General features: G+C 40.3%; 1 protein-coding gene across 1 annotated transcript in view; it reads left to right on the top strand.

Annotated features, from left to right (window-relative positions):
- Nucleotides 1–25,061, top strand: part of RHOBTB2 (Rho related BTB domain containing 2) — a 183,700-nt gene that overhangs the window by 152,508 nt on the left and 6,131 nt on the right. The window contains exons 7-10 of the mRNA XM_053717979.1: nucleotides 21,738–22,642; nucleotides 22,814–22,932; nucleotides 23,121–23,271; nucleotides 23,796–23,884. Coding sequence (XP_053573954.1) covers nucleotides 21,738–22,642; nucleotides 22,814–22,932; nucleotides 23,121–23,271; nucleotides 23,796–23,884 — 1,264 coding nt within the window. The remainder of the gene's footprint in view (nucleotides 1–21,737; nucleotides 22,643–22,813; nucleotides 22,933–23,120; nucleotides 23,272–23,795; nucleotides 23,885–25,061) is intronic.

The following is a 25,061-nucleotide window of genomic DNA, read 5'->3' on the forward strand; positions in this document are numbered from 1 at the left end:
CACGCCCTTCCACAGGATAGGTCTTTTAAGGCTAAAAATAAGCCTAATTTTCGTCCCTTTCGCAGAAATGGACCAGCCTCTAATTCTGCATCCTCTAAGCAAGAGGGTAATGCCTCACAACCCAAACCAGCCTGGAAACCAATGCAAGGCTGGAACAAAGGTAAGCAGGCCAAGAAGCCTGCCACTGCTAACAAGACAGCATGAAGGAGTAGCCCCCGATCCGGGACCGGATCTGGTGGGGGGCAGACTCTCTCTCTTTGCTCAGGCTTGGGCAAGAGATGTTCAGGATCCTTGGGCGCTAGAAATAGTTTCTCAAGGTTATCTCCTGGAATTCAAGGAACTACCCCCAAGGGGAAGGTTCCACAAGTCTCACTTATCCTCAAACCAAATAAAGAGACAGGCATTCTTACATTGTGTAGAAGACCTGTTAAAGATGGGAGCGATACACCCAGTTCCAATAAAGGAACAAGGAATGGGATTTTATTCCAATCTGTTCGTAGTTCCCAAAAAAGAGGGAACGTTCAGACCAATTTTGGATTTGAAGATCCTAAACAAATTTCTCAGGGTACCATCGTTCAAAATGGAAACTATTCGAACGATTCTACCCACCATCCAGGAAAGTCAATTTGTGACTACCGTGGATCTAAAGGATGCGTACCTACATATCCCTATCCACAAGGAACATCATCAGTTCCTAAGGTTCGCTTTTCTGGACAATCATTACCAGTTTGTGGCTCTTCCATTCGGATTAGCCACTGCTCCAAGGATTTTCACAAAGGTACTAGGGTCCCTTCTAGCGGTTCTAAGACCAAGGGGCATTGCAGTAGTACCTTACTTGGACGACATTCTAATACAAGCGTCATCCCTGTCAAAGGCAAAGGCTCATACGGACATCGTTCTAGCCTTTCTCACATCTCACGGATGGAAAGTAAACAAAGAAAAGAGTTCTCTGTCCCCGTCAACAAGAGTTCCCTTCTTGGGAACAATAATAGATTCCTTAGAAATGAGGATTTTTCTGACAGAGGTCAGAAAATCAAAACTTCTAAGCTCTTGTCAAGTGCTTCATTCTGTTCCTCGTCCTTCCATAGCGCAGTGCATGGAAGTAATAGGATTGATGGTTGCAACAATGGACATAGTTCCTTTTGCACGAATTCATCTAAGACCATTACAACTGTGCATGCTCAAACAGTGGAATGGGGATTATACAGACTTGTCTCCAATGATTCAAGTAGATCAAAAGACCAGAGATTCACTCCGTTGGTGGCTGACCCTGGACCATCTGTCCCAGGGAATGAGCTTCCGCAGGCCAGAGTGGGTCATTGTCACGACCGACGCCAGTCTAGTGGGCTGGGGTGCGGTCTGGGAATCCCTGAAAGCTCAGGGTCTATGGTCTCGGGAAGAGTCTCTTCTCCCGATAAACATTCTGGAACTGAGAGCGATATTCAATGCTCTCAGAGCTTGGCCTCAACTAGCAAAGGCCAAATTCATAAGGTTCCAATCAGACAACATGACGACTGTAGCTTATATCAATCATCAAGGGGGAACAAAGAGTTCCCTAGCGATGAAAGAAGTGACCAAAATAATTCAATGGGCGGAGGATCACTCCTGCCACTTGTCTGCGATCCACATCCCAGGAGTGGAAAATTGGGAAGCGGATTTTCTGAGTCGTCAGACATTTCATCCGGGGGAGTGGGAACTCCATCCGGAAATCTTTGCCCAAATAACTCAATTATGGGGCATTCCAGACATGGATCTGATGGCGTCTCGTCAGAACTTCAAGGTTCCTTGCTATGGGTCCAGATCCAGGGATCCCAAGGCGACTCTAGTAGATGCACTAGTAGCACCTTGGACTTTCAACCTAGCTTACGTATTCCCACAGTTTCCTCTCATTCCCAGGCTGGTAGCCAGGATCAATCAGGAGAGGGCCTCGGTGATCTTGATAGCTCCTGCGTGGCCACGCAGGACTTGGTATGCAGACCTGGTGAATATGTCATCGGCTCCACCATGGAAGCTACCTTTGAGACAGGACCTTCTTGTTCAAGGTCCATTCGAACACCCAAATCTGGTCTCCCTCCAACTGACGGCTTGGAGATTGAACGCTTGATTCTATCAAAGCGTGGGTTTTCAGATTCGGTGATAGATACTCTGGTTCAGGCCAGAAAACCTGTAACTAGAAAAATTTACCATAAAATATGGAAAAAATATATCTGTTGGTGTGAATCCAAAGGATTCCCATGGAATAAGATAAAAATTCCTAAGATTCTCTCCTTTCTTCAAGAAGGTTTGGAGAAAGGATTATCTGGAAGTTCCCTAAAGGGACAGATCTCTGCTTTATCTGTCTTACTACACAAAAGACTGGCAGCTGTGCCAGATGTTCAAGCATTTGTTCAGGCTCTGGTTAGGATCAAGCCTGTTTACAGACCTTTGACTCCTCCCTGGAGTCTAAATCTAGTTCTTTCAGTTCTTCAAGGGGTTCCGTTTGAACCCTTACATTCCATAGATATTAAGTTACTATCTTGGAAAGTTTTGTTTTTGGTTGCAATTTCTTCTGCTAGAAGAGTTTCAGAGTTATCTGCTCTGCAGTGTTCTCCTCCTTATCTGGTGTTCCATGCAGATAAGGTGGTTTTGCGTACTAAGCCTGGTTTTCTTCCTAAAGTTGTTTCTAACAAAAATATTAACCAGGAGATAGTTGTACCTTCTTTGTGTCCGAATCCAGTTTCAAAGAAGGAACGTTTGTTACACAATTTGGACGTTGTCCGTGCTCTAAAGTTCTATTTAGAGGCTACTAAAGATTTCAGACAAACATCTTCCTTGTTTGTTGTTTATTCTGGTAAAAGGAGAGGTCAAAAAGCGACTTCTACCTCTCTTTCCTTTTGGCTTAAAAGCATCATCCGATTGGCTTATGAGACTGCCGGACGGCAGCCTCCTGAAAGAATCACAGCTCACTCCACTAGGGCTGTGGCTTCCACATGGGCCTTCAAGAACGAGGCTTCTGTTGACCAGATATGTAAGGCAGCGACTTGGTCTTCACTGCACACTTTTGCCAAATTTTACAAATTTGATACTTTTGCTTCTTCGGAGGCTATTTTTGGGAGAGAGGTTTTGCAAGCTGTGGTTCCTTCCGTTTAGGTGACCTGATTTGCTCCCTCCCTTCATCCGTGTCCTAAAGCTTTGGTATTGGTTCCCACAAGTAAGGATGACGCCGTGGACCGGACACACCAATGTTGGAGAAAACAATTTATGCTTACCTGATAAATTGCTTTCTCCAACGGTGTGTCCGGTCCACGGCCCGCCCTGGTTTTTTAATCAGGTCTGATGAATTATTTTCTCTAACTACAGTCACCACGGTATCATATGGTTTCTCCTATATATATTTCCTCCTGTCCGTCGGTCGAATGACTGGGGTGGGCGGAGCCTAGGAGGGATCATGTGACCAGCTTTCCTGGGACTCTTTGCCATTTCCTGTTGGGGAAGAGAATATCCCACAAGTAAGGATGACGCCGTGGACCGGACACACCGTTGGAGAAAGCAATTTATCAGGTAAGCATAAATTCTGTTTTTATTGAGGTTCAAATCAAAGCAATCGTACAGTAATACTGTCCATGAAAATTACAGAGAAACAAAAATCAGTACTTTCAGTCAAAATAAACCAAACAAGTTAAACATTACATGTTGATAAGACGGAAGTGTCACATGCATATATGTGTGCCATAGCAACTATATACCCTCAACTTAACATGTGAGGCCACTTTTGGGCCTCAAGGTGGTATAAAATGCAAACAACTATAGAGGGTAATCTAGATCTTGAGGAGACCACTTTTGGGTCTCAGATAATGAACCATATTTTATCTGTATGAAATAAACAATGTAACAATATTTTTAAAGACTCTGTGTAGGAATGGAATTCAAGAAATAACAATCAATTGCGTCTTAGAGTAGTGGTAAAGAAAAACTATATAGGGCCGCTCTTGGACCCTCAGGACTATAATTAGGTCTAGTGTATAGCAGCAACCTTAGACATCATATTATGATGGAGGATAACGCCTTGAAGGTTAATCCATCAAACTTTGGACCTTGAGTAATGAAACAAATGTATGTATTGGGAACCAACTTGCCAACTAGTTATAAAGATTATGTAGGGAAATGTGCTGGGGGATAGTACCTATAGTCAGATCTCCAGTTGAATTAAGCTAAGAAGAGAATATCTATTTCATGGAAGGAGCGACAGCAATAAATCAGGGGTACTAATACGAACAAGTCAACTAGTGCTATAAGAGAGAACATATTATAATCAGGAGGAGTATTGTATAGCATGAGACGTATTTTTGAGGAGAGCAAATATGCTATAGGGTTTAACAATAAAGGATGCAAACAAGATTTTGTAAACTATATCACCCGTACACGGACATATCTCAAAATAGGAACTTAACTTTGTGTCTAATATCAGGGGCAGCTGACCTAGTCTTACACAGTTCCGGTATGACATAAAAGTAATAACATTTTCATGTTAAGCAGGCTATATTTATTAATTAATATCTACTTTGGGGTAGTGCCTCTGTTGTCTGGGTCTCCAAAGTTTTATAAGTCGAAATTGAAGCTATGGGCTTAAATATTGAGTGTTTATTATATTAACCCCTATGCCGTACCGCGCCACCTTGGCCGCTGGCCACACAGCACAAGCACAGTGAGCACGCTGGGAAGTATGGGTGATGTTAAGCACTAGGTTTAGCGCCCCCTAAGGAGAAAAACAGGACATGCTATAATACAATGGGAGGAACTAGAGAGTAATCAAAACTGTATCGGCATACTCGTATAAAGCTATTCTGCCCCACGAGGTATATTACTATTACATGTTCATTTCGACTTAGAGTCCCAACCACGGATCAAAGCTGAAAATGGCTATGTCTCTGTCATGCTGGGCAGAAGATCTCCCCCTGGGTCAAAAAGTGTCCGCTTCCGTTCATAGTTTGTTATGGGAGATATTAGGCAAAGTAATCTCCCGGTTGTCTTGGCACAATCCCCTGGGGTAAAATCCGGTGAACTAGAAGGTAATTAGAACAGTGCCGTCATACTCATACAAAGCTACTCTGCCCCACAAGGTACATCGCTACCACAAGATCATTTCCACTCAAAGTCCCAACCACGGATCTAAACTGAATATGGCCATGTCTCTGTCATGCCGGGCAGAAGCTCTCCCCCTGGGTCAAAAAGTCTCTGCTTCCGTTCAGAGTTTGTTATGGGAGATATTAGGCAAGGTAATCTCCCGTTTGTCTTGGCACAATCCCCTGGGGCAAAGTCCAGTGTCCATCTGACTAACCTGGAGCCCCCAAAACTATACATGAGGGACCTCTTACCTCTCTTTAAACATTTCTTAGCTGTCTCAAACGTAACAGGGTTCCCCCCGCTCAGATCAGGGTTTGTATCTCCAATAAAAGTTTCAACCCGTTCCCTGGGTCCTTCTGTTCTCGTCACGTTAGTGTCCCCTGGAGTGCACAATACTTCTGCCAGAGCCACTGTGAACTTCGCTTCTGTCTCAGGTGTCAGCCAGCTCAGCCGATGGTTAGGAGTTAGTATTAGGCTGCTTGTCGGGTCGTCCTGTGTAGAATGCCTCCCTTGACGGATGTCCCTGATAGGGAAGAGATCCGCATAGCCGGGACTATCTGTTGGGTAGTAGTTGGCAGGAAATGCTGAGTCGGACAAGCCGGCACTTAGGGCTACAGGATTGCAGTTATCAGCGCTCATAGAGACTATCGTAGCTGCTGGGCTACAGAGAATTCTGTACAATTCTTCTTCTAGGCTCCGGAAGTGTTCACTCAGAAGCTGCGTCACTGTGTGTTCCCACTTGTCCAGGGCCTCCATTTGTGAAACAATGTAAGCACAGTTCTCTCCAGCACACGAGAATCCTAATCCCCGGTTACAGGGGGGGGGGGGGGAGTCGGGATCTTGTGTAGAGGCTGCCGCCTAAGATCTCAACGGACCAGATCTGGGTCCCATAGTTCATTAGCTCTGCAGCTTCGAGATAGTAGAATGCAGTGATCTTTAATCTAGTCAAAGACGAGTTGTTTATCTGTGTGAAGTGCAGAATTACTGCTTAAATCGGCGGATTGAGCAGTTCACTCTAGGAGCCCCAGATATTGCGACCATTCATGGCCGCTGCCTAGCCACGCCCCCCAATTTTATAACATTTAAATAAGGTGTTTGTTTTTTTAAATATATATTTCTGCACAAACTGTATACACACAAATAATTTTCACTTATAATATTGCTGATGATGTCATCAGCTATGTCTTTTGTGATGTCATCAGTTATATCATTGATGATGTCATGCAAAGCTCCCAAGGGAAAACATAATTTATGTAAGAACTTACCTGATAAATTCATTTCTTTCATATTAGCAAGAGTCCATGAGCTAGTGACGTATGGGATATACATTCCTACCAGGAGGGGCAAAGTTTCCCAAACCTCAAAATGCCTATAAATACACCCCTCACCACACCCACAAATCAGTTTAACGAATAGCCAAGAAGTGGGGTGATAATAAAAAAGTGCGAAAGCATATAAAATAAGGAATTGGAATAATTGTGCTTTATACAAAAAAATCATAACCACCACAAAAAAGGGTGGGCCTCATGGACTCTTGCTAATATGAAAGAAATGAATTTATCAGGTAAGTTCTTACATAAATGATGTTTTCTTTCATGTAATTAGCAAGAGTCCATGAGCTAGTGACGTATGGGATAATGACTACCCAAGATCTGGATCTTTCCACGCAAGAGTCACTAGAGAGGGAGGGATAAAATAGACAGCCAATTCCTGCTGAAAATAATCCACACCCAAAATAAAGTTTAATGAAAAACATAAGCAGAAGATTCAAACTGAAACCGCTGCCTGAAGTACTTTTCTACCAAAAACTGCTTCAGAAGAAGAAAACACATCAAAATGGTAGAATTTAGTAAAAGTATGCAAAGAGGACCAAGTTGCTGCTTTGCAAATCTGATCAACCGAAGCTTCATTCCTAAACGCCCAGGAAGAAGAAACTGACCTAGTAGAATGAGCTGTAATCCTTTGAGGCGGAGTTTTACCCGACTCAACATAGGCATGATGAATTAAAGATTTCAACCAAGATGCCAAAGAAATGGCAGAAGCTTTCTGGCCTTTCCTAGAACCGGAAAAGATAACAAATAGACTAGAAGTCTTTCGAAAAGACTTAGTAGCTTCAACATAATATTTCAAAGCTCTAACAACATCCAAAGAATGCAACGATTTCTCCTTAGAATTCTTAGGATTAGGACATAATGAAGGAACCACAATTTCTCTACTAATGTTGTTGGAATTCACAACCTTAGGTAAAAATTCAAAAGAAGTTTGCAACACCGCCTTATCCTGATGAAAAATCAGAAAAGGAGACTCACAAGAAAGAGCAGATAATTCAGAGACTCTTCTGGCAGAAGAGATCGCCAAAAGGAACAAAACTTTCCAAGAAAGTAATTTAATGTCCAATGAATGCATGGGTTCAAAAGGAGGAGCTTGAAGAGCCCCCAGAACCAAATTCAAACTCCAAGGAGGAGAAATTGACTTAATGACAGGTTTTATACGAACCAAAGCTTGTACAAAACAATGAATATCAGGAAGATTAGCAATCTTTCTGTGAAAAAGAACAGAAAGAGCAGAGATTTGTCCTTTCAAGGAACTTGCGGACAAACCTTTATCTAAACCATCCTGAAGAAACTGTAAAATTCTCGGAATTCTAAAAGAATGCCAAGAAAAATGATGAGAAAGACACCAAGAAATATAAGTCTTCCAGACTCTATAATATATCTCTCTAGATACAGATTTACGAGCCTGTAACATAGTATTAATCACAGAGTCAGAGAAACCTCTTTGACCAAGAATCAAGCGTTCAATCTCCATACCTTTAAATTTAAGGATTTGAGATCCTGATGGAAAAAAGGACCTTGCGACAGAAGGTCTGGTCTTAACGGAAGAGTCCACGGTTGGCAAGAGGCCATCCGGACAAGATCCGCATACCAAAACCTGTGAGGCCATGCCGGAGCTACCAGCAGAACAAACGAGCATTCCTTCAGAATCTTGGAGATTACTCTTGGAAGAAGAACTAGAGGCGGAAAGATATAGGCAGGATGATACTTCCAAGGAAGTGATAATGCATCCACTGCCTCCGCCTGAGGATCCCGGGATCTGGACAGATACCTGGGAAGTTTCTTGTTTAGATGAGACGCCATCAGATCTATTTCTGGAAGTTCCCACATTTGAACAATCTGAAGAAATACCTCTGGGTGAAGAGACCATTCGCCCGGATGGCGACTGAGGTAATCCGCTTCCCAATTGTCTATACCTGGGATATGAACCGCAGAGATTAGACATGAGCTGGATTCCGCCCATACCAGAATTCGAGATACTTCTTTCATAGCCAGAGGACTGTGAGTCCCTCCTTGATGATTGATGTATGCCACAGTTGTGACATTGTCTGTCTGAAAACAAATGAACGATTCTCTCTTCAGAAGAGGCCAAGACTGAAGAGCTCTGAAAATTGCACGGAGTTCCAAAATATTGATCGGTAATCTCACCTCCTGAGATTCCCAAACTCCTTGTGCCGTCAGAGATCCCCACACAGCTCCCCAACCTGTAAGACTTGCATCTGTTGAAATTACAGTCCAGGTCGGAAGAACAAAAGAAGCCCCCTGAATTAAACGATGGTGATCTGTCCACCACGTCAGAGAGTGTCGTATAATCGGTTTTAAAGATATTAATTGAGATATCTTTGTGTAATCCCTGCACCATTGATTCAGCATACAGAGCTGAAGAGGTCGCATGTGAAAACGAGCAAAGGGGATCGCGTCCGATGCAGCAGTCATAAGACCTAGAATTTCCATGCATAAGGCTACCGAAGGGAATGATTGTGACTGAAGGTTTCGACAAGCTGAAATCAATTTTAGACGTCTCTTGTCTGTCAAAGACAGAGTCATGGACACTGAATCTATCTGGAAACCCAGAAAGGTTACCCTTGTCTGAGGAATCAATGAACTTTTTAGTGAATTGATCCTCCAACCATGATCTTGAAGAAACAACACAAGTCGATTCGTATGAGATTCTGCTAAATGTAAAGCCTGAGCAAGTACCAAGATATTGTCCAAATAAGGAAATACCACAATACCCTGTTCTCTGATTACAGACAGAAGGGCACCGAGAACCTTTGTAAAAATTCTTGGGGCTGTAGCTAGGCCAAACGGCAGAGCCACAAACTGGTAATGCTTGTCCAGGAAAGAGAATCTCAGGAGCTGATAGTGATCTGGATGAATCGGAATATGCAGATATGCATCCTGTAAATCTATCGTGGACATATAATGCCCTTGCTGAACAAAAGGCAAGATAGTCCTTACAGTTACCATTTTGAATGTTGGTATCCTTACATAGCGATTCAATATTTTTAGATCCAGAACTGGTCTGAAGGAATTCTCCTTCTTTGGTACAATGAAGAGATTCGAATAAAACCCCAGCCCCTGTTCCAGAACTGGAACTGGCATAATTACTCCAGCCAACTCTAGATCTGAAACACATTTCAGAAATGCTTGAGCTTTCACTGGATTTACTGGGACACGGGAAAGAAAAAATCTCTTTGCAGGAGGTCTTATCTTGAAACCAATTCTGTACCCTTCTGAAACAATGTTCTGAATCCAAAGATTGTGAATAGAATTGATCCAAATTTCTTTGAAAAAACGTAACCTGCCCCCTACCAGCTGAGCTGGAATGAGGGCCGCACCTTCATGTGGACTTAGAAGCTGGCTTTGCTTTTCTAGAAGGCTTGGATTTATTCCAGACTGGAGATGGTTTCCAAACTGAAACTGCTCCTGAGGAAGAAGGATCAGGCTTTTGTTCTTTGTTGAAACGAAAGGAACGAAAACGATTATTAGCCCTGTTTTTACCTTTAGATTTTTTATCCTGTGGTAAAAAAGTTCCTTTCCCACCAGTAACAGTTGAGATAATAGAATCCAACTGAGAACCAAATAATTTGTTACCCTGGAAAGAAATGGAAAGTAGAGTCGATTTAGAAGACATATCAGCATTCCAAGTTTTAAGCCATAAAGCTCTTCTAGCTAAAATAGCTAGAGACATAAACCTGACATCAACTCTGATAATATCAAAAATGGCATCACAGATAAAATTATTAGCATGTTGCAGAAGAATAATAATATTATGAGAATCATGATCTGTTACTTGTTGCGCTAAAGTTTCCAACCAAAAAGTTGAAGCTGCAGCAACATCAGCCAATGATATAGCAGGTCTAAGAAGATTACCTGAACACAGATAAGCTTTTCTTAGAAAGGATTCAATTTTCCTATCTAAAGGATCCTTAAACGAAGTACCATCTGACGTAGGAATAGTAGTACGTTTAGCAAGGGTAGAAATAGCCCCATCAACCTTAGGGATTTTGTCCCAAAATTCTAATTTATCAGACGGCACAGGATATAATTGCTTAAAACGTTTAGAAGGAGTAAATGAATTACCCAAATTATTCCATTCTCTGGAAATTACTTCAGAAATAGCACCAGGAACAGGAAAAACTTCTGGAATAACCACAGGAGATTTAAAGACCTTATCTAAACGTTTAGATTTAGTATCAAGAGGACCAGAATCCTCAATTTCTAAAGCAATTAGTACTTCTTTAAGCAAAGAACGAATAAATTCCATTTTAAATAAATATGAAGATTTATCAGCATCAACCTCTGAGACAGAATCCTCTGAACCAGAAGAGTCATTAGAATCAGAATGATGATGTTCATTTAAAAATTCATCTGTATAAAGAGAAGTTTTAAAAGATTTTTTATGTTTACTAGAAGGAGGAATAACAGACATAGCCTTCTTAATGGATTCAGAAACAAAATCTCTTATGTTATCAGGAACACTCTGAACATTAGATGTTGATGGAACTGCAACAGGTAATGGTACATTACTAAAGGAAATATTATCTGCATTAACAAGTTTGTCATGACAATTAGTACAAACAACAGCTGGAGGAACAGCTACCGAAAGTTTACAGCAGATACACTTAGCTTTGGTAGTTCCAGCACTAGACAGCGATTTTCCTGAAGTATCTTCTGACTCAGATGCAACGTGAGACATCTTGCAATATGTAAGAGAAAAAACAACATATAAAGCAAAATTGATCAAATTCCTTAAATGACAGTTTCAGGAATGGGAAAAAATGCCAAGGAACAAGCTTCTAGCAACCAGAAGCAATGAAAAATGAGACTTAAATAATGTGGAGACAAAAGCGATGCCCATATTTTTTAGCGCCAAATAAGACGCCCACATTATTTGGCGCCTAAATGCTTTTGGCGCCAAAAATGACGCCACATCCGGAACGCCGATATTTTTGGCGCAAAAGAACGTAAAAAAAATGACGCAACTTCCGGCGACACGTATGACGCCGGAAACAGAAAAGATTTTTTGCGCCAAAAAAGTCCGCGCCAAAAATGACGCAATAAAATGAAGCATTTTCAGCCCCCGCGAGCCTAACAGCCCACAGGAAAAAAGTCAAATTTTTAAGGTAAGAAAAAATGATTGATTCAAATGCATTATCCCAAATATGAAACTGACTGTCTGAAAATAAGGAATGTTGAACATCCTGAGTCAAGGCAAATAAATGTTTGAATACATATATTTAGAACTTTATAAAAAAGTGCCCAACCATAGCTTAGAGTGTCACAGAAAATAAGACTTGCTTACCCCAGGACACTCATCTACATGTTTGTAGAAAGCCAAACCAGTACTGAAACGAGAATCAGCAGAGGTAATGGTATATATAAGAGTATATCGTCGATCTGAAAAGGGAGGTAAGAGATGAATCTCTACGACCGATAACAGAGAACCTATGAAATAGACCCCGTAGAAGGAGATCATTGCATTCAAATAGGCAATACTCTCCTCACATCCCTCTGACATTCACTGCACGCTGAGAGGAAAACCGGGCTCCAACCTGCTGCGGAGCGCATATCAACGTAGAATCTAGCACAAACTTACTTCACCACCTCCATAGGAGGCAAAGTTTGTAAAACTGAATTGTGGGTGTGGTGAGGGGTGTATTTATAGGCATTTTGAGGTTTGGGAAACTTTGCCCCTCCTGGTAGGAATGTATATCCCATACGTCACTAGCTCATGGACTCTTGCTAATTACATGAAAGAAATGTAGGGACAGTTAAAAGTTCCTTGCTTTTAAACATTTGATAGAAAACAAACTGTGGCTTTAACGTAAGTTGTTTTTTTTTTTTTTACCTATTTCCTTGATTTACCCTAATAAATTAAAACAAAAAATATAATGTACATATAGGTTTTTGGGGAAAAAAGACTGTTTAAAGAGACTAAAAACTAATTAAACTGTTGGGCAGAGCTACCCTAGAATTGCTTCTACTCATTATATTATTGCATATCATCCTGTTCCTGCAGCTCTTTACAAATCTGTTCTCCTGTTTTAATAGCTTAAAGGTGCCAGATACAGAAGCTCCGCCTCTTTGTACTGGGGCTGCCATCTTGGAGCTCAGGTATTCTCACAGCCTGTGACATAAGCAGTGCACACTCACAGATCACTAATATTGCCTATTATTTTACAGCTATATAATGTGCTTCAGGTTAGTGTGCATGATACAAAGCAGGAGCTGTACATATTTGCAGGTGATGCATTGTTCTATATTATTGTTGAGTGCTTTTTAAATATATTTTGTGTAACTGTAAAACTGTGTAAAAATGCAAAAATGTACAGCTGCTGCTTTGTTTTATGCACACTAACCTGAAGAATATTACAGCTGTAAAAAAAATAGGCAATATTACTGATCTGTGAGTGGGCACTGCTTCTGCCACAGGCTGTGAGAATACCTGAGCTCCAAGATGGCGGCCCCCAGTACAAAGAGGTGGAGCTTCTGTATCTGGCACCTTTAACCCCTTAACGACGCATGTCGTACAGGGTACGTCTTGCATAAACTGGTCATTAAAGACCAGCGACGTACCCTGTACGTCATTAAGGGTTTCAAGCGGCTGGAAGCGATCCTGATCGCTTCCAGCTGCTTTCAAGGTATTGCAGTGATGCCTTGATATTGAGGCATCACTACAATACCTTTTTAGGCACACCGATGCAGAGAGAGCCACTCTGTGGCCCTCTCTCCATCGGCCAGTGATGGTGCCGATCGTTGGTGGGTGGGAGCCATTGGGAGGTGGGTGGGCGGCCCATCGCTGGGGAACTTCCTTCCGGCCAGATGTTCTCCATGCCGGGTGTGCGCGGGAGCGAGCCCGTGATCTAGGGCAGTTGCTTGGAAAAAAAATAATTGCTGGAGAGATTGCTGGGAGAGAGTGGTGGGTGCAGAGGAGGTGTGATCTGGGAGGGGGGAGGGTATGGAGGGGGCAGCTACACTACAGAAAAAGTTAGGTTTAAAAAAAAAAGAAAAATTATTTTATTGCAACGTGGGTATTGGCAGACAGCTGCCAGTACCCAAAATGGTGGCTAATAGTTATTGGGGGGAGGGTTAAAGAGCTTGGGGGCTAAGGGGGGATCCTACACAGCAGAATGATTTTTTTTTTTTTCAATAATTCACACTAAAGCTAAAATTAACCCTTCAAGCTCCCTACAAGCTACCTAATTAACCCCGTCACTGCTGGGCATAATACAAGTTTGGTGCGCAGCGGCATTTAGCGGCCTTCTAATTACCAAAAAGCAATGCCAAAGCCATATATGTCTGCTATTTCTGAACAAAGGGGATCCAAGAGAAGCATTTACAACCATTTGTGCCATAATTGTGCAAGTTGTTTCTAAATAATTTCAGTGAGAAACCTAATATTTGTGAAAAAGTTTGTGAAAAAGTGAACAATTTTTTTTATTTGATCGCATTTGGCGGTGAAATGGTGGAATAAAATATACCAAACTGGGCCTAGATCAATACTTTGGGTTGTCTACTAAAAAAAAATATATACATGTCAATGTATATTCAGGGATTCATGACAGATATCAGTGTTCCAATGTAACTATCGCTAATTTTGAAAAAAAATGGTTTGGAAATAGCAAAGTGCTACTTGTACTTATTGCCCTATAACTTACAAAAAAAACCATTGTATATTTCTAAACTCAGGACAAAATTTAGAAACTATTTAGCATGGGTGTTTTTTGGTGGTTGTAGATGTGTAACAGATTTTGGGGGCCAAAGTTAGAAAAAGTGTTTTTTTTTTTTCAATTTTTTCATCATATTTTATATATTTTTTTTATGCTAAATTATAAGATATGATGAAAATAATGGTATCTTTAGAAAGTCAATTTAATGGCGAGAAAAACGGTATATAATATGTGTGGGTAAAGTAAATGAGTAAGAGGAAAATTACAGCTAAACACAAACACCGAAAAAATGTAAAAATAGCCCTGGTCCTTAAGGGAAAGAAATTGAAAAATGGCCTTGTCCTTAAGGGGTTGAGCTGTTAAAACAGGAGAACTGATTTGAAAGGAGCTGCAGGAACAGGGTGAATGACATAGTGAGTGGTTACTATTATTTTGTAGCTGTGCACAGCAGATTAATGTCCCTTTAAGAAAATAATGTTTTTATTGCCTTCTAAAATGTAAATAGCAAACACTTTTATTGTGCAAGAAGGAGCACTAATACAGTATGTGATATTATATTATATATGGATATTGGTTTGTTAGAGGATTGTATATAATATAATTGCCATTTCAAGCAAAAGGCAGCCCTAAGCTACAATGCCACAACATAGAAAGGAACCAACTACAATGGGAGGGACAGGTGAGTTCCCTGGGTGTGTCTGAAACTCTCAAAATTTCCTTTTTACTGCAATTATTTTTAATAGGCAAACTCCACATACCATTTGCCTTATTTGGAGGAGCCAATCCTGGCTTTAGACGACAGACAACTTAGCTAGCCACTTTCATAAAGTTAGTATAAAATTAATTGTTTTGCAGTTATCCGATAAAGCCAATTAGGGACACATGTAGCAGGGTTAGCCTTACAAAGCCAGCAGGGTGCATTTTCACTTCTGAGAATTAGAAATTGTTCCGTTTTCAAAGCAAAATGGGGCAAAATGAAAATATATTTGGTATTTGATGCAAGTTTAGAATTTATATCATATTCACTATCCCAGAGAGCTTTATTACTTTCTATGTTGAATCACTTGAAACTTGATAGTGTTGCAGCATATCTGTTTAATGCTGACTAGAAAATAGCACCTTAACATCTCTATGTAAAAAAATTATTTTACCTCAAATTTTCCTCAGTAGCCACATTCCATTGTAAAGGGAGTTTAAGCATCCAATCAGGAGGCATGCCCCAGCACTTGCAAGGCTTTGTGCATGTGCACAGTTACTTTATTTGCCTTAGCAGTTTAAGAAATTTTACTATGAAATCTTGTGAGATTTCTGTGAAATACCAGGAGGTCACAGTAATGTGTGTGAACTTAGCCCTGATGAAGCTATTGCTGAGTGCAGGCTCCCCCTGCTGTCAGACTCCTGCACTGTTGATTCATTGATATTTGGCAGTTTTGTAGTCACTAGTAATAGCTATAAAACTACCACATTTCAGCACATTTACATATTTGTTTTTAAGTTATCCAAAATTTGAAATTTAAATTTTAACAGAAACTCCATATAGCTGCCTGGCAATATACTGTATATATGTATATGTATGTGTATGTATGTATATATATATATATATATATATATATATATATATATATATATATATATATATATATATATATAATTACCAGGCGGCACAGAGGTGGCGCTTCAATTATATGGCACCTTTAAAGGGACATTAAACACTAACGGCTAGATTTAGAGTTGGGCGGTAGCCGTCAAAACCAGCGTTAGAGGCTCCTAACGCTGGTTTTTACCGCCCTCTGGTATTTGGAGTCAGTCAGGAAAGGGTCTAACGCTCACTTTCCAGCCGCGACTTTTCCATACCGCAGATCCCCCTACGCCATTTGCGTATCCTATCTTTTCAATGGGATCTTTCTAACGCCGGTATTTAGAGTCGTGGCTGAAGTGAGCGTTAGAAATCTAACAACAAAACTCCAGCCGCAGAAAAAAGTCAGTAGTTAAGAGCTTTTTGGACTAACGCCGGTTCATAAAGCTCTTAACTACTGTGCTCTAAAGTACACTAACACCCATAAACTACCTATGTACCCCTAAACCGAGGCCCCCCCACATCGCCGCCACTCGATTAAAATTTTTAACCCCTAATCTGCCGCTCCGTATACCGCCGCCACCTACGTTATCCCTATGAACCCCTAATCTGCTGCCCCTAACACCGCCGACCCCTATATTATATTTATTAACCCCTAATCTGCCCCCCCCAACATCGCCGCCAGCTACCTACAATAATTAACCCCTAATCTGCCGACCGCACCTCACCGCTACTATAATAAAGTTATTAACCCCTAATCCGCCTCACTCCAGCCTCACTAACCCTATAAGAAATAGTATTAACCCCTAATCTGCCCTCCCTAACATCGCCGACACCTAACTTCAATTATTAACCCCTAATCTGCCGACCGGATCTCGCCGCTACTATAATAAATGGATTAACCCCTAAAGCTAAGTCTAACCCTAACACTAACACCCCCCTAAATTAAATATAATTTAAATCTAACGAAATAAATTAACTCTTATTAAATAAATTATTCCTATTTAAAGCTAAATACTTACCTGTAAAATAAACCCTAATATAGCTACAATATAACGAATAATTATATTGTAGCTATTTTAGGATTAATATTTATTTTACAGGCAACTTTGTATTTATTTTAACCAGGTACAATAGCTATTAAATAGTTAAGAACTATTTAATAGCTAAAATAGTTAAAATAATTACAAAATTACCTGTAAAATAAATCCTAACCTAAGTTACAATTAAACCTAACACTACACTATCAATAAACTAATTAAATACAATGACCACAACACAAATACAGTGGCACCACACCGGCAACCTTTTTTTATTTTTCTGTACGCTGACACAAAACCTTGTTCATGTCATAAGTAATTGTTATAGCCAAAAGGTGGTGCTGTGCAGTATGTAATATACTAAACAGAATTAGAGGAAGAAACCTCACAAAAGACTGCACGTATAGCACTCTAAACCTGGACTAGAGGTGAAGTAATTGGGAATATTAAAATATAACTTTTATTACTATAATTTAAAATGAAAATCTCAAATTAAAAACAACCAAAGGACTGGAGGCCTTTCCCTAAATTGTAAATAAGCCTTTGAAATATCAAAAGTAATTGAAGGGAAGTGTATAGGCGGGATACTACTGAGACCACTATGTGGACCTACTCATGTCCAAATAGGTAGTAAATAAAGAGGATTTGTGCCTCAGTCTGATCGGAACAGCCAATAGAATGCGAGCTCAATCTGATTGGCTGATCCAATCAGCCAATCGGATTGAACTTGAATCTGATTGGCTGATTCCATCAGCCAATCAGAATTTTCCTACCTTAATTCCGATTGGCTGATAGAATCCTATCAGCCAATCGGAATTCGAGGGACGCCATCTTGGATGACGTCCCTTAAAGGAACCTTCATTCTTCAGTTGGACGTCGGAAGAAGAGGATGGATCCGCGCTGGAGGTCTTAAAGATGGAGCCGTTCGTCATCAGATGAAGATAGAAGATGCCGCTTGGATCAAGATGGTTGCCGGTCCGGATCTACTCTAATTCCTGGATAGGATGAAGACTTTGGAGCCTCTTCTGGACCTCTTCAGCCGCCGCTTGATAGAAGACTTCAGCCAGATTATGGATCGCCAGCCCCCGCTTGGGCTTGGATGAAGACTTCGGAGGACGGATCGGTGAACCTGGTATGGTGAAGATAAGGTAGGAAGATCTTCAGGGGCTTAGTGTTAGGTTTATTTAAGGGGGGTTTGGGTTAGATTAGGGGTATGTGGGTGGTGGGTTCTAAATGTTGGGGGGGGGTATTGTATGTATTTTTTTACAGGCAAAAGAGCTGAATTATTTGGGGCATGCCCTGCAAATGGCCCTTTTCAGGGCTGGTAAGGTAAAAGAGCTTTGAACTTTTTTAATTTAGAATAGGGTAGGGCATTTTTTTATTTTGGGGGTCTTTGTTATTTTATTAGGGGGCTTAGAGTAGGTGTAATTAGTTTAAAATTGTAATATTTTTCTAATGTTGTAAATATTTTTTTATTTTTTGTAACTTAGTTCTTTTTTATTTTTTGTTCTTTAGTTAGTTTATTTCATTGTAGTTATTTGTAGGTATTGTATTTAATTAGTTTATTGATAGTGTAGTGTTAGGTTTAATTGTAACTTAGGTTAGGATTTATTTTACAGGTAATTTTGTAATTTTTTTAACTATTTTAGCTATTAAATAGTTCTTAACTATTTAATAGCTATTGTACCTGGTTAAAATAATTACAAAGTTGCCTGTAAAATAAATATTAATCCTAAAATAGCTACAATATAATTATTTGTTATATTGTAGCTATATTAGGGTTTATTTTACAGGTAAGTATTTAGCTTTAAATAGGAATAATTTATTTAATAAGAGTTAATTTATTTCGTTAGATTTAAATTATATTTAATTTAGGAGGGTGTTAGTGTTAGGGTTAGACTTAGCTTTAGGGGTTAATACATTTATTATAGTAGCGGCGAGATCCGGTCGGCAGATTAGGTGTTAATAATTGAAGTTAGATGTCGGCGATGTTAGGGAGGGCAGATTAGGGGTTAATACTATTTCTTATAGGGTTAGTTAGGCGGAAGTGAGGCGGATTAGGGGTTAATAACTTTATTATAGTAGCGGTGAGGTGCGGTCGGCAGATTAGGGGTTAATTATTGTAGCTGGCGGCGACGTTGTGGGGGGCAGATTAGGGGTTAATAAATATAATATAGGGGTCGTCGGTGTTGGGGGCAGCAGATTAGGGGTTCATAGGGATAACGTAGGTGGCGGCGGTGTACGGAGCGGCAGATTAGGGGTTAATAATAAAATGCAGGGGTCAGCGATAGCGGGGGCGGCAGATTAGGGGTTAATAAGTGTAAGGTTAGGGGTGTTTAGACCCGGGGTACATGTTAGGGTGTTAGGTGCAGACATAGGAAGTGTTTCCCCATAGGAAACAATGGGGCTGCGTTAGGAGCTGAACGCTGCTTTTTTGCAGGTGTTAGGTTTTTTTTCAGCTCAAACTGCCCCATTGTTTCCTATGGGGGAATCGTGCACGAGCACGTTTTTGAAGCTGGCCGCGTCCGTAAGCACCGCTGGTATCGAGAGTTGCAGTTGCGGTAAATATGCTCTACGCTCCTTTTTTGGAGCCTAACGCAGCCCTTCTGTGAACTCTAAATACCAGCGGTATTTAAAAGGTGCGGCCAGAAAAAAGCATGCGTAGCTAGCGCACCCCTTTGGCCGCAAAACTCCAAATCTAGGCCTAAATAAATGCTAGATAGAATGATGAGAATAACATGTAGATGTATGTTTTAAAGTTTCATTGGTTATTTAAATAGTGACAAAATAAGTGTAAAGTTTTAGTGTCTATAATCAATGGGTGCTGCCATGTTGTAACTTAGGTTACATTCTCTGCTGTAGCCAATTAGAGACAGTTATAATTAGGTCACTAGAGCTTGCAGCCAATGGCTGTGTGGAATATAAGTTTTCTGTACTTATACATAAAGTACCATGATGCTGATTTGCTTAGAGCATATTTTTTTTTTATTATAGTGGCATTTTAAGCTAGTTAAAAAAAATAGAGGTTGGAACAATGGTTTTCAACTCCCTAGGCCCACAAGAGAGTGCCAAAGTATATATATTTTTTTAGAGGTTTAAAAGATCTCAGACTTTTCATGATATATATATATATATATATATATATATATATATATATATATATATAACCTTCAAGGGCCCTTAAACTAAGAATGTAATTCTCTATAAACTATGGTGGATAAAACGTTTCAATGTACTTTATTTTGACTGCTTTTCTTGGAATCTGATAACTGTAGTTTTCCACTGTCATTCGAGAAACTGGAGTATAGTCCCTCCGACATACTGCACAGTAATTTATCTGCAAAAACCTATTTATATCTGCCTGTCTAATTGACCAGAGCAAAATATTAACACCTGACAGGCTTTTAGAAGGTGTGTCCATAGACTGTATTTCAAAAGTACATCAAAGATGTCCTGAAGCAAAAGTGGTACGGTATTATTATTTTATTATCATTAGTTATTTGTAGAGCACCAACAGATTCTGCTGCCCTATAAACATGGGTCTAATATGCAAAGTAACAATTATGGGAGACAAATGGAGGGCCCTACCAAGAGTTGTACTGTTGTAAACCAGCTCTCATGAAAGTGATCTGCAAAACACCTCGGCTCGTAGGCTTACATGGTAAGGGGGTTCAAGGGGAGGAACTAAGATAAGTAGAGTCGTTAAGGAGCACTTGAAAGTTTGAAAACTAGGGTAGAGTCTTGTGAAGCAAGGCAGAGAGTTCCACAAGAAAGGGGCCAATCTGGAGAAGTCTTGTAGATGGGATGTGAGGAGGTAACGAGAGGAGGAGAGAAGGAGGTTGTGAGCAGAACGAAGGGGACAGGTGGGACAATATTTAAACTAGGTTGGAGATATAGGTGGGAGCAGTTATTAAGAGCCTTAAAGGCAGAGAGGTGCAGCAGATGAGGAGTGATGTGTAAGGAAGATCAGCCTGGCAGAGGCATTTATTATAGATTGTGAGGGAGATAGATGGCTGCTAGGGAGGTCGGAGAAGATGGAGTTGCAATAGCCCAGGCAGGAAATGATGAGAAAGTGGATTAAAGTCTTAGTTGTGTCTTGTGTGAAGTGGCAAAGTTTGGATATGTTTTCAAGGTGGAAGTGGTAAGAATTGGCCAAAGACTGGATGTGGAGAGTTAAAGAGAGATCTAAGTCAAGTGTGACCCAAAAGACACCGGGCATGTGGGGTTGGGGTAATGATGTTATTTTCAACCATTTTAGAAAGTTGGGGGGTATATATTTTTTGCAAGGGGGGAAATAAGGAGCTCAGTTTTGCAGAGATTTAGCTTAAGGTAGTGTAGTATGCAGGATGAAATATTAGAAAGACAGTTAGTGACACAAGTTAGTAAGGAAGGGGATAGGTCTGGTGTAGAGAGGCAGGTTTGGGTATCATCAGCGTAGAAATGATATTGAAACCTGTGTGACTTTATTAAGGAACCTAGGATGATGTATAAATTGTGAAGAGAAGGGGACCAAGAACAGAGCCTTGTGGTACCACAAAAGAAAGTAGTAAAGGGCCAGAGTATGTGCCACAGAAGGATACACTAACGGTCCGGTTAGACAGGTAGGAGAACTACAAGAGGTCTGTGTGGCAGATGCAGAAGAATTCCAAAAAGGAGCAAATGAAGGTGGTCAACAGTGTCAAAGGCTGCAGACAGATCAAGAAGGATTAACAGAGAAAAGTGAAAAATGTGAGGAAATACTGGCTTAGAACCAAACATAACTAAATAAGGTGTCTAAATTGATTAGTGTCATATTCTAGAGCTTTACCTTTTTAACAGTGTAAATGTTTTATGAGAACAAATGTATTAATATTTATGAGAAAGCCACTATTGGAGAAATTATGTTGGATCAATCTATATGATTTAATTATTGTTTTTGTTAAACACTGTAAAATCTCAAATAATGGCAATAATACACAGCAGTTTTGTTCTGATTTGGCTGTAACAGGTTTTTTACCATCTCTATTAGGCCCATACGTCCTCAGGAAATTCTGCCACCAGAGAAGGGGCGTGAGGTTGCCAAAGAGTTGGGAATACCCTACTATGAGACCAGTGTTGTGGCACAGTGTGGAATTAAGGAAGTATTTGATAATGCCATTCGATCAGCACTCATTTCTCGACGCCACTTGCAATTCTGGAAGTCACACCTGCGGTCTGTGAGGCGACCACTTCCCCAGGTACCTTTTTTGCCTCCTAGACCACCTCCCCCTGTCATTATTGTTCCTGACCCACCAGCACAGAGTGAGGACCATGCTGCAAGGCTACTAGAGGACGCATCATGTGCTGATGTGGTGCTTGTCGTTCAAGAGAGAGTCCGCATATATGCACATCGCATCTACCTCTCTACTGCCTCTTCTAAATTCTGTGACCTTTTTCTTTTGGAGGATGGAGAAACACATGCCCTAGCCAGGGATCCCCTGTTAAGAGCTTCAAGCTTTGATGCATGTGAGGGCCCTGGAGAAGTGGAGGGAGGGGGCATGCGGACATCAGCCAGTGATGGAACTTTAGGGAGGGAGGGAGGTCGAGATCTGTCAGGGTGGAGTCGGGCATTTGAGAGCATTAATAGTGGAGTTTTTGAAGAACCACCAGGGTACAGGGCCAGAAAGGTCGCCGTAGTGAAAATGGACAGCTCAGTGAGGCCTGGACCATTCAGGGCAGTGCTGAAATATTTGTATACAGGCAAGTTGGATGAGAGGGAGCCTGAACTGATGGAGGTAGCCCACATTGCTGAACTGTTAGAAGTGTTTGACCTGCGTATGATGGTGGCAAATATCTTAAACCGGGAGGCCTTCATGAACCAGGAGATCACTAGGGCGTTCCATGTAAGGAGAAGCAATCGTGTCAAGGAGTGTTTGGCTAAAGGCACCTTCTCAGGTAAGAATTGTGCCCATTTGGAAATATTGTAAAATACACTGAGGAATCTGGAAGGTTGGGGTGGAAGCATAGTTTAGTGGTGGGCTGAACATAGACTTGTGTTATGAAATACATAGACTGTTTTATCGCCCCTGCACTACTACCACTTTTTTCTCTTCCCTTTTTCATTAGATGTTACGTTTGTGCTTGATGATGGCAATATAAAAGCACACAAACCACTTCTAATATCAGGCTGTGATTGGATGGCAGCAATGTTTGGAGGCCCCTTTCTGGAGAGCAGCACTACTGAGGTAAAAAACTTGAAAAGAACAGAGTTGTCCAGTTTAATTTGAGGAAATTGGGCAATAAAAATTATGAGTGCGTATAATTATAAGTTAGTTCAGTGGAATAGCACGAGCTTGAGTAGAGATATGAGAGAGAGGCAAAGGTGAAGTAAAAATTGTGTTTATTAGCTGATATTCATCTATGTTCCCCACAGGTGGTTGTTCCATACACCTCTAGAAGCAGTATGCGTGCTGTACTAGAGTATTTGTATACTGGACAGTTTAGTGCAGGACCAGACCTAGAACCATTAGACCTCATCATACTGGCAAACCGGCTTTGCCTTCCACACCTAGTGGCACTAACAGGTAAAGCATTCCTTGTTCCAATTCTTTATACAAATACGTAACACTGTTTTGTGCTTATAAGTGAAATGTTTGGTTGTTCTACATTATTATTTCAATTCAATAATAAAAAAACAATCATTTTCCTAACCTTTTGATCTACTTTATCTTTTTATATGTGTGTTATGTCAGTACAAGTTTTTGAAGTCTCTTTTTTATGGTAGTAATTATCAATTGCATACTATAGCATTGGATACTAATTTGTAAGTTAATGTGACATTATACAACTAATGGCACACCATTATCCTATAAAATAATTCATATACATTTATTTAATGGGACATTGTACTTCTGTGATCTAAAGGGCAGCATTTAGACCAACAATGGCAGGAAGTACCAATCAGCCAATCAGCATTGGTAGGAGGTAAATTTCAGCCAATCTGCATTACTATGAAATATACCTGTAATGCTGCTATATTAGTTTTTTATTTAAATGTAAATCGTGACCGGTGCGTATAACTTATCTTTGTCTTGTTGCTTTGTCACAGAGCAGCACACGGTGTCAGTCATGCAGAATGCATCCTTGAATGATAAAGACATTGATGGAGATGCTCTCATGTTACTGGAAGCTGCACAGGTTAGTATTATATCTCAGTCATTGCAATAACAGCATCACTAGACGTCTATATCATTCCTGTAGATTGTAAATTCTTTGGAATTGGGTCGCTCCTCTTATTTATTTGTTTTAGGGATCTGTATAATTTACCATAAATCAGTGCCATTGTGTACCTCTTTTCATGCACCTAGCACTACAGAATTTGTTGATCCGTTACAAATAAATGATGATGACAAAAATATAAGAGCACACAGATTCAAGAACTAAAGGGGAAATATAATTTGTATTGAAATTATTTGTGTTATAGAAGTGATGGCCAACTTACTAACAGCTGGGCGCCACAGATCAATATTTTAGAGGCCTTACATTTATATTAAAAACCCAAATAATATATTTTTAATGTCTACATTTTCAACTCAAATTGACTATCTCTGTGCTATAGGATCAGTGCTTTTAGTGCTCAGAAGGGTTAAAAAGACAGTGTACTGTAAAATGTTCTCTTCTTTAATGTGTTCACAATAATCTATTTTACCTGTACCCAACATTTTTAAATTGTTTACAAATACCTCCTTTACCATTATTTTGTGTTTGTGATTTGCAATAACTGATTTTGCCTGCTGTAATCCTCACCTATACTGAACATTTCAAATCGCTATAGAAAGGCTATGTAAACACAGCCAGCAGAAGAAATTGTAACTCCAGTGAGGGGGGGGGGCAGGAGAGATAGCAACTGCTCTCTCTCTGCATATTAGGCTTTGGTATACAGACAATAAGGAAGCACTTGTTTGTATACAAAGTTATAAGGAGGTCTAATTTCCCTGCAAGCTTAGCCCATTGTAATGGGTTATCGGTTCAAGAAACAACCCCCCAAAAAAGAAGCTATTTCATATACAAAAATAAACCTTCCATTTCTCATAAACCATATAGCTGGTCTAGCAAGTCAATAGAAACACATTAAGACCAAACCAATTTTAAAGTGCCATGAAACCCAAAACAAATATTTTCTGAGCTTTCCAATTTACTTCTATCATCTAATTTATTTGTTCTCTTGGTATCCTTAGTTGCAAAAGCATATCTAGGTAGGCTCATGAGCTGCTGATTGGTGGCTGCAATTATATAAGCCTCATGCTATTGGCTCTCTCCCATGTGCATTGCTGTTTCTTCAACAAGAGATACAGAGAGAAAAAATGAATTAGAT

Source organism: Bombina bombina, chromosome 6 (genome assembly GCF_027579735.1).
Source record: "Bombina bombina isolate aBomBom1 chromosome 6, aBomBom1.pri, whole genome shotgun sequence".
Classification (NCBI taxonomy): Eukaryota; Metazoa; Chordata; class Amphibia; order Anura; family Bombinatoridae; genus Bombina; species Bombina bombina.